Source organism: Sinocyclocheilus anshuiensis, unplaced genomic scaffold (assembly GCF_001515605.1).
Source record: "Sinocyclocheilus anshuiensis isolate Anshui unplaced genomic scaffold, SAMN03320099.WGS_v1.1 scaffold4498, whole genome shotgun sequence".
Lineage (NCBI taxonomy): Eukaryota > Metazoa > Chordata > Actinopteri > Cypriniformes > Cyprinidae > Sinocyclocheilus > Sinocyclocheilus anshuiensis.
The window spans coordinates 9,562-20,834 of record NW_015554561.1 but is presented as its reverse complement, the minus strand read 5'-3'; the positions used below and the strand labels follow the sequence as shown (position 1 = coordinate 20,834).

The window sequence follows — 11,273 nt, the reverse complement described above, 5'->3', positions numbered from 1 at the left end:
TCGAGGATTTTAAAAATCACTAAACATGATCAAGAGAAAACAAGATTGTGATTGGATGATGACGAAGGAACAGGAAATTGCGTTTCTGCGTTTAACGCTCCTCATCCAGCGGTGAGTGACGGCATGATCATTCTGTCTCATATCATTTTTATTCTATAATATTTTAAATTTAATAAAGTATTGCGATAATTTATTAACACATTTTTGTGTTCTGCACACAAAATAAAACAGGTTTGGAACATTTAAATGGCAACGGAATGATAATTTTTGTGTGAACTGTCCCTTTAAGTGTGTTAACGATGGATTCGTTCACAGTTTTAACGGACACTGATGCCGACGTTCCGAGATCAACACGGCGTTCCGATGATCAGCTCGGCCGGACCATCCTTCACTTTATCGAAGAACACCGCGGGCGACGTTCCCGACACGATCTTCAGCTTCTCCTCCTGGACGGAGACGGGCGAAGACAGGGACGAGGAGACAGCCGTAGCGTTAGTGGATGAAGACGAAGATGTCGTCGACGACGAAGGATCCGGAAGACACTCGTCGCAACAGCAGCAGCAGCAGTCCATGAACGCCTGGCCGAGAGAGCGACAGATGCAGAGCAACAGAATGGGCGTCGCTCCCGCCCGCACGAACAACAGGAACTGGCCAATCAGAGCGAGGAGAGCCCGCGTGGCCACGCCCACCTCCACGCCCGAGTACGCCAGAACGAAGTTCCAGACGTTTTCCGGTAAACTGCAAACGGCGTAAACGGACGCCAGCGCCACCACCGTGCGGGTCAGCTGACGCTCTCGCCGCTGCTTCTTCTTCGGAGACGAAGATGCGGAAGACAACGAAGACGACGGACGAATGCTCTTGGCGTTCTCGTCCGCGACGTGTCGCGTGAGCAGCTGACACGCGCCGGTGAACAGCAGCGGCAAGCAAAAGAAACATCCGAAGGTCCACCACATTCTGGCCTGATGGTACGTCAGCACCAGCGAGTACAGCGTCTCCGGCAGCGTCACGGATGGCTGCTGACCGCACGAGTCCACCGGCAGACCCGTCCGCGGAGACACCTCCTGCTCCATACACCACATCAGCAGCTCCGGAGCAGCCAGAACCAGAGATCCCACCCAGATCACCGACAGCTTGGCCAGGATGGACTGACAGGACTCGACCTGCTGCGGGCGCGGCTGAACGCTGGTCACCGCGTGGAAGCGGTCGATGCTGAGCGCACACAGAGTAAACGTGGTCACGCCGAGAGACGTCACCTGAAAGACACGTCAACAAACACACGTCAGACTGACACGAAATCACATGACTATGACTACACTTACCTATGGTACAATACAGTTAACTATGGTAGTAGCCTACTACATTTTTGAGCAGAGCATTGTAAAATTGTGTTTTTTTACATGTCCCATAGTAAAACTTTTTTTTTACAGATAAAGGTCATTCTTTGTTTTCGGATATGTACCATGGTAAAACTATTTTTTTTTACATTTACCATGGTGATATCATTTCTTTTGACATCTACTATGATAATACCATGTTTTTTACATTTACCATGGTGATACATTTTTTTGGACATTTACCATGATGATACCATGTTTTATGGACATGTATAATGACTTATTTATTTATTTATGCATTTAGCAGACGCTTTTATCCAAAGCGACTTACAGTGCATTCAGGCTATACATTTTTTACCAGTATGTGTGTTCCCTGGGAATTGAACCCACAACCTTCTGCGCTGCTAACGCAATGCTCTACCACTGAGCCACAGGAACTCGAAACGGACGCCAGCGCCACCACCGTGCGGGTTTAATGATAAAACCTTTTTTTTTTATGAATGTTTACTAAGGTGGTGTTATGTTTTTTTAGACATTTACCATGGTGATATCATGTTTCTTTTGACATCTACTATGGTAATACCATGTTTTTTACATTTACCATGGCGATACCACTTTTTTTTGGACATTTACCATGATGATACCATGTTTTATGGACATGTATAATGCTAAAACCTTTTCTTCTTTTTTTATGGACGTCTACTAAGGTGATGCCATGTTTTTGAACATGTACAATGGTAAAACCACATTTCTGGGGATATTTACCATGATTATACAATGTTTTTTTTTTTTAATCTACATCCACAGTACTATGGTCATACCATGTTTTTTTGGACATCTACTCTGGTGATACCTTGTTTTTGGACATGTACAATGATAAAAACTTTTTCTTTACATTTACCATGGTGATACCATGTATTTTGGATCTCTACTATGCTGACATGTTTTTTTTTAGACATTTACCATGGTGATACCACTCCTTTTTGGATGTCTATCATGGTAATGCTATGTTTTTGAACATATACAATGGTAAAAACACATCTTTGGGGATATTTACTATGGTTATATCATGTTTTTAGGAAATCTACATCTACAGTGTACCATGGCAAAGTCATGTTTTTTGGACATGTACCATGGCAAAGTCATGTTTTTTGGACATGTACAATGGTCATACCATGTTTTTTTTATTTTGGACATCTACTGATACCATGATTTTGGACATATACCATGGTAAAACCACGATTTTTGGACATCTGCCAGAGTAATACCATGATTTTGGATACCGTGATTACTGTGTTTTTGAATATATACAATGGTGATACACTGTTTTTGGACACATATACACATTTTTTTTGAGCATATACTATGTAGTACCAAGGTATTCTTTGAAATACATTGGAAAACCATCTAAGTACCATGGTATATGAATATGCAATCATTCAATACTATGGTATATATATTAAAGTACCACGATTTTACCATTTTACGCCATCACTAGTCAGTAAGTGTGATACAAATAAGGGTTGATGTTCCGACGTGACGGTGCATATTATACAGAATGTTGATTTGATTGGCATCTAATCTAATATGTTAATTTACTACTGTCTAATAAAATGTTTTCGCGCCACAGAAGTGGGTCGACAGACAGGCAAACACTCTCCGCAGACAATCCTGCCCTTAAAACACACTCTAAACACTCATTCAACACGCTAATATGCCCAATTAATGCCGCTAATTACCCGGAGATCTCGTTTACATGACAATCAGGAGAGCTGGTGCTGTAAAGAGGAGGCTGGAAAATGAACTCAAGAAACTACCCACAATGCCACACACCGACTCTGATTGATTATGACGGCTAGTTTTCTTAAGTGTGGGAAAAATTATTTAGTCTGTTCACTTAAAAAAAAGTAATGTGGTATTAGCATGTTTCTTAGACATGGTACCATGTTAATTTGGTTTTTGATAGAAAACGTATGCTGTATGAACGTTTTGCTAATGTTGCCGTAAAGCTCTATTTCTGAATGTTCTCGGAACAATCACACCATTAATGTTCTAAAAAAAAATTATTGGTTATTCAAACATTCTATTTTATAATTTTACAAACATTATGGGAACGTTACTTCTGAATGTTCCATGAATGCTGGACGTTTGTACATTTTTAAAAGTTACATTTCAAAACGTTCTTAGAACATATTCCTTGACAGACAGATGCGTGTATATTATACATATGTGATCCTGCAGCACAAAAGCAGTCTTACGTCGCTGGGGTATATTTGTAGCAATAGCCAACAATACATTGTATGGGTCAAAATTATAGATTTTTCTTTTATGCCAAAAATCATTAGGATATTAAGCAAAGATCATGTTCCATGAAGATATTGTGTAAATTTCCTACCGTAAATATATCAAAACTTAATTTTTGATTAGTAATATGCATTGCTAAGAACTTCATTTGGACAACTTTAAAGGCAATTTTCTCAATATTTAGATTTTTTTGCACCCTCAGATTCCAGATTTTCAAATAGTTGTATCTCAGCCAAATATTGTCCTATCCTAACAAACCATACATCAATGGAAAGCATATTTATTCAGCTTTCAGATGATGTATACATCTCAATTTCACAAAATTGGCCCTTATGGCAGGTGTTGTGCTCCAGAGTCACATATGAGCAGACTGCCTGATTGGTTGCCTAATTAATTGACTGATTGCTGATTAGATTGGTCACACACCTCCACGTATGGCACTACCCTGCAGGACAGATCTCCCATCAGTCGTCTCTTGGTCAGCTCGTTGAAGATGACCACTGGTAAGCAGAAGAACAGCACCGTGAAGTCCCAGAACGCCAGGCTGGCCAGCGCGCAGTTCCACGTGCTCTTCAGGTAATAGTTGTGCCACACGATGCACATGAGCGCCAGGTTACCCACAATGCCCGCGGAGAACACGATGAGCGCGACCAGCATGACAGCGTACGCGCTGTACGACTCGTCCGTGAGCGGGAACAGCGGGTTATGCACGCGTAGCGAGCCGTTGAACGCTCGCGGCGTGGTGAAGAACGCGTCGGGGTCGGGATGCGGTCGCGGGGTTCGGTGCGCGTTCCGCTCGCGCTGCTGCTTGTGTTTGGAGCCGCGCGGGACTCTCGGCGCTCGCGCGTCTTCATCACTCTCTTCATCATCACCGCGATGCGTTGCGGAGGCGTTCAGCTCCAGCGCTGAGGATGATGATGATGATGATGATGATGGTGACCGCATCAGGCTCGTCTTCATCTCCGCCGCGCGTTTATCCGCCTGTACGGAGCCGGCGAACACAATCAGAGCGAATAAAACGCGCAGCATCATCGCGACGCTCTGCTGAATGATGAGGCGATGTGCTGCGGATGAGCGAGAGCTCCAGTCTGATCATCTCCACAAGTTCTGCTCCTCCAGTTTCTCTTCCAGCTCTCGAGTGAACTCCTGAAGAGCGCCAGGATAAAACCTGCCCCCTTCTGGAACATAATCGACACTGTTTGCTTACAGAAAGTGGAAAGTTTTGGGAAATGTGGCCATGTGACGCTACCTCCCTGCTGGAAACATATAAAGTGACGTGACATGTGGCCAAGTATGGTGACCCATACTAGGAATTAGTGCTCTGCATTTATCCCATCCTAAGTGCACACACACAGCAGTGAACACACACAAACCGTGAACACACACCCGGAGCAGTGGGCAGCCATTTATGCTGCGGCGCCCGGGGAGCAGTTGGGGGTTCGGTGCCTTGCTCAAGGGCACCTCAGTCGTGGTATTGAAGGTGGAAGAGAGCGCTGTACATTCACTCCCCCCACCTACAACCCTGCCGGTACGAGACTCGAACCCGCAACCTTTGGGTTATGAGTCCGACTCTAACCATTAGACCACGACTTCCCCATATAACATATGACATATAACAACAATAGAACCATCACAGAAATTCTGATGCTTTCCACTACAAATACCACAAACCATCAACATAACCATTAAAAATGGTTTCCTGTAGAGTGTTTTGGGACAGATTTCATTAAGATTTAGTGGTTTTAACAAGCCACCAATAGAAGACGACGAACAGAAACCATACGGTTTCCAAAACCAGTACGATTCCTATTATAACCTGTAAAACCATTACAAACTCTGATGTCGTTTAGTTTTTTTGTCAACGGGGCTGTCAAACCTTTCCACGTAACTACACATTTTTCTCAATTTTAGGTTTTATAAAAACGCTGAAGTTACAAACATGGATGTTGTGTATTGCTGAAACATGGCTCAAATGAAAACGTTCTTATATTTGAGCTTTTAAGTCAAGCTAACGTTATTATAGTTGTGGTGAACTTCACTCTTCTAGAGTTGGAGTGGTTATTAAACCGTTGTAGTTATAGTTCTTGTTATAGTTATCTTTATAGTTGTCAAAATCTCATTTTGTAAGCGACTTCTCTTTCTCTCGTAAAGATGTTTTCTTTGGATTGTTTGACTGCTCAAAAGAGAATATGGGAAAATCTAACTTAATTTGTGTTTCTAGCTAGATTTCACTTACTGGCTCTAAACCTCTATTTTCTTTATTCAGAGATGATCTAGACAAGTACATGGAAACTAGGCTATCTAAAGCTCTGTTAATCCTAAAGCAGTGACAACTGCATCTCTATTCATCCTGTGTGCCTAAGGTGTACACTTATTACACTTCGTGTGTGTGTGTGTGTGTGTGTTGACCTGACAACACATTTTTAGAGATTTCATTTTTGGGTGAACTATCCCTTTAAGGCCAGTTCAACCGTAACACCTGCTAAACGTCCTCTGGCTCCGCCTTCTATTTTAGCCACGCCCCAAAATCACGCTATTGGCTGCTCTGATGTATGCAAATACATAGATTGACAGGCAGGAACATCGAATCATTGCATTCGGACTGAATTCAATGATTGGACGAACATTTTATAGTCCTGAGGCTACTAATATAAGATGGTTATATACATTTAGACCACTTTAATGATTGATTGCCTCAGAATGTGAACGGACTTTAAACCAGTTTAAGAAAAAATTGCCTACCCTAGCTTTAACTTTAGCCAGTAGGTGGGACTGTCAGTCTGGTTTCAACAAACTTTCAGTAATTCAAAAAATACAATGTATAACATTTATAAAAATATAAAAACTAAATGACAGAAACGTATTCCATTGACTGGCGCGTCCCTGTTTTGAGTCATTGGCATAGTTTCACCGCTAACATGTCAGTAAAATCCCACCGAAGTCTCTACTGATCACCGGAGCCGTGAGGACTGATACATTAGCAAATATATCGTTTCTAATACATCTATTCATTCATTTGAACGCATCATGCGTAGCAGAGAGAGAAACAGTTTAATCAAGAAGAACGTTCACAGAGCTTAATGTCAACGATAAGCGGTCATCTATTACTGACTAAGTAATTTAAAAAAACATAAAAAATCTTACTGTTCAGAAACTTTTGACTGGTAATTTAAGAAAACAGTTGAGGCTCTTTCATGAACATTTTCCGAGATGTATGTAAAGACTAGACTGAGTACAGTTAGAACACAGTTTGCTTGTTACATTAGTAAACCACTAATTACAAATACTCCGTATCAGTGAATTTACTCTTATTCAGTTATTATATAAGATGCAGTTGTGGCCTCCATCAGTTTAACCAAAATGTTTAGACCTCGAGTACAGTTGATACAATGTGTTTCATCTGGACCCCATGACTAGAAGTTAGTTTTATGTTCATAAATGAACAAGAAGCTATTCGGTGAAGTTAAATTCTTAACCCTAAAAACAGACTTTTTTTCAATATCTTCATATTTTACAACTGTACAACCTTTTAAATTTTTCTCCATACCACATTCAACTTTCAAACCTCAGATAAATCAGCTCAGAACTTGGCAAGTGACAAAAGCAAATTATTTAAAATGAATCTGTTTGGCAAAACACATTTTTAGACATGTTCAGGTGAGGCACATGTTTATATTAATGAGGAACACCATTATGTCATTAACTGTGATGCATATTGTGTTGTGTGTGTCATCAGCAACTTTCTTTAAATTTCTTTCTTATAGTTGTTTTTTATTATTAATAATATTATTGTATTGTTTCGACCATAAAAACAAACAAAACAAAAACATTTAAACCAGGCCGAAGGTTTCTGGGCTTGGTACGCAAGTTACGTAACGCTACGCAAAGCACGTGAATCTTTTTCGCGCGAGATCAGTGGTCGCGCGGATAAACCGTTACAAACATTCAAACGCAAGCAGCGGGACTTTTGAGCGGGAGCAGCGCGAATATCTGAGGTAAGAAAGACAGCATAACAAATACATATCAAATAAACTATTTTTGAAAAGCTATGAAAATAACACGTATCTAATTACATTAAGGTGTGCATTACATAATGAATTAATGACGACGGCCACAGAATTGTAGAAAAAAATTAAGCACGCACGCCGTGTTAATGTGGCCACAATATTAAGGCAATTTACGGGCCCGGAGTTAATTATTCCGCGTAAACCACGGTTGCTACCTCAAGACCTTTTCCCAGATGTTTTATTTTACCATATGTTTCAAGATTTTAGCCAGCTGATTACCAGAGCACTCGTGTAGTGATTATTTTCACCAACAGAGGTCGCTGCGAGCTTCATTAATCGCTTTTTCATCAGAAAGAACTGCACCCACCATCAATTATCAAAAGAGACATATTTATCTCATTCAAGATAGTAACATACTGTCTGCATGTACTTTATAACTCTTACTTTATAATAATTTTACGACTCCTGTTGATTAAACAGATTGTTAAAACCACAAAACTGGTCTAAGTGAAAGATACCAGATGCTTAGAAGTCGCATAAGAATAAATATGTTTGGAGTTTGTTGAGGAGATGAAAATAACTTTGATAATTTTCACTAAATATGCAAAAATTTTAATTGATGGGAACACTTTAATGAACCTAATTGAGACTACGAAGCTTAAATATTCCCAAAAATGAAAGATCAAGTTAAATTCATAAGATTACGAGAACCTGAAGACGGAGATGCCCAGCAAGACTTCAGACACCATGAGTAAGTTACTACTCTTCATGTTTAAAAAGAATGTAGACACCTTTACTAATTATTATCAACTATGATGATTATTTAATGTGTTGTACTGAAAAACCTAGTGACTTTAACATTTCTTCACATTTGGTTGACTTTCCTTGCATTCCTATTTTGGACTGGGATGCTCAATTAGGTGTGATAATCTGCTCAGGTATCTATGTATGAATGTTTTCCCTCTGTTTTCAGGTCTACAACAGCCAACACAACAAGGTGTCTTGTTACCAAATACCAGTTCTCGAGAGAAAAGACTGCAGAGGATGTGCTTAAAAACCAATTAAAAAAAAGAAAGATCACCTTTGATTGATGCTGAAGAAATAAATGAAATCTGTAGCAGGTTCAGCAAAGTAAGGAAACGAAAGAGTAATAACTGACATTTAATTTGGTGACACACACTGCGGTCAAATTTTATAATATTTCATACATAATTCTCACTTGACCACCATACATCTTTTTTTTTTTTTTTTACAAGAAACTTCTTTATACACGCCGAACGCAAGAGTATTTGACCATGAGCTTCTGCATGAAGCTTAAAGGTTTTAAGACATAAATCCAGCTGATAAACATGATCCAGTCATTGAAGTGACTTAAGAAAACACATCATCTCTAACATTACTGTATCTGAGATATAGATGAGATTCTGTGGTCTGAGCCAGACTATAAACCAATTACTGAGTCAGGATAAATCTCATTTATATTCTTAGTACTTTAAAGAAATATCTGATGTAGAATTTCTGTTCGTTCACATGCAAATATCTGTTTGATAATAGATGAGAGAAGCTACTGTGATTTTCTCTGAATAGGACTGAACGGCAGTCAGTGATGAAGAACAAGAGAATGAGCTGCTATCTACTCACACTGAGCGATTTAACTGGCTTTTTATAGCGAAACATATTATACAATGTCTAAAAAAGAGAGCAAAATCATCAATAACTTCATAAATGCATAATTAAAATAAGGACTCGTATGTCTCGAATAGATTGATTCTACTCCATCTGTTTTTGTCATTGAATATCTTTATGGTTAGCTGCTGTTGTCTTTGTCATTTATTCACATTATGTCTCAAGCTTGAACTTTGACCTGCACTAGTTATCAGACCCGGAAGACAGAAACAGGTTAGTTTCCTTTGTAAAGTGAACGACGACTCCTACAAACTTCTTCCTGCTCTCGTTTTATCAACATGGAAAGAAAAGTCTACATGATGAAACCTCAAAATACAGGTATCATATACTCTCTTAATATTTGTGATATGAAACTTCATTGTGACCTGCAACATTAAATAATGACTTTAGTTCATTTATGAATGTAATAGCTGTATGAGCAACAGTTTCACTTTCATCTTCTGTCACAGAACAAAAACAAAATGTGTTCAGTGTTTAGAAGCAGAAACGTTGTCTCTTGTGAAGTGTTTTTGGTTTATGTTCACTTGACTTGGCAGAACTGCTGCATAAATTCTGAATGTGGAGATAAGAGTGATTCAACATTTAATAGCATTCTTTCAATCATTTGGATAATTGAGTTCAATCTGTTTTAAGTAATCCAGAGAGTATCTTATTTCTATCACATATGAGTGTTATCAGAGTGTTCGTTCAGTGATTCACAGCAAGAGCTTGAGATTCAAGCTACTGGAGTTAAACAGAAAACTAAACAACAGGCACAAAAGCTACAGAACAGTGATGGAGCTTCACATAGTCTGGAAGAATGCACAGAGACTGTTACTGATTGAAAATCACTGAAATCTCTTACAGGACGATGAACAGACATCAGGAGTCAGAGAAGATGACTAAAGAAATAGATGGAGGAAAGTACAGAATATCAAAATGTCAACCTCAAACCACGGGTAAAAATCACAGTCACATCATTGTTTAAAATGATTCTAAAAGAACATTTTCTTTCAATTGTCAATACAATTACCAATTATTGGTTACACTTTATGTCCTTGTTACAGTGTAAATACACATTTAAGTACTGAGTAGTATTAATTAACTACATGAACTTACTATATGGGTAGGGAAAGGATTAGGGTTTGGCTTGCATGTAATTATGTATAATTTATTGTTATTATATTAGTAAGTACATGTAACAAGTGTAACAAGGACAGGGAGGGAAGTCATTAGGGAAGCATGACCTGGTCATCAGGTTTCTTAGGGGGGCGAGAAGGTTGAATCCTCCCCGGCCGCCCTCTACACTCTCTTGGGAACTGACTCTAGTGCTCAGAGAACTACAGCAGGGCCCATTTGAGCCTTTGCAGTTAGTTGAGCTGAAGTTTCTATCAATGAAAACTCTGCTCCTGCTTGCACTGGCCTCCATCAAGAGGGTAGGGGACTTGCACGCATTTTCAGTTGACGAATCGTGTCTAGAGTTTGGGCCGGCTGACTCCCAGGTAATCCTGAAGGCCCGGCTATGTGCCCAAGGTTCCCACTACTCCCTTCAGGGATAGGTGGTAAAACCTGCAAGCGCTGCCCCCGGAGGAGGCAGACCGAGCCCTAGCTTTGCTTTGCCCCGTCCGAGCCTTGAGATGGTACGTAGACCGGACACAAAGCTTTAGGATATCGGATCAGCTCTTTGTCTGTTACGGAGGCCAACAGAAGGGGAAGGCTGTCTCCAAGCAGAGGATGGCCCATTGGATAGTGGATGCCATCACCCTGGCATATCAGCAGGGTGTGCCCTGCCCGCTCAGGTTGCGAGCTCACTCTACTAGAAGTGTTGCATCCTCCTGGGCGCTGGCTCGTGGTGCCTCGCTGACAGATATTTGTAGAGCTGTGGGCTGGGCGACCCCCAACACGTTCGCTAGATTTTATAGCCTTCGTGTGGAGCCGGTATCCTCCTGTGTTCTCACCTCAA

At 40.4% G+C, this 11,273-nt stretch overlaps 1 protein-coding gene and 1 pseudogene across 1 annotated transcript; one reads left to right on the top strand and one right to left on the bottom strand.

Moving 5' to 3' along the window:
• Nucleotides 1-247: 247 nt before the first annotated feature.
• Nucleotides 248-4,688, bottom strand: LOC107671519 (prosaposin receptor GPR37L1-like). The gene is made up of 2 exons (XM_016464443.1): nucleotides 4,065-4,688; nucleotides 248-1,253 (listed from the first exon to the last, which is right to left on the bottom strand). The coding sequence occupies exons 1-2, from the start codon at nucleotides 4,668-4,670 to the stop codon at nucleotides 348-350; spliced, it is 1,512 nt and encodes a 503-aa protein (XP_016319929.1). The 5' UTR covers nucleotides 4,671-4,688; the 3' UTR covers nucleotides 248-347.
• Nucleotides 4,689-9,573: 4,885 nt separating this feature from the next.
• LOC107671516 (trichohyalin-like) overlaps nucleotides 9,574-11,273 on the top strand; it is a 5,269-nt pseudogene continuing 3,569 nt past the window's right edge.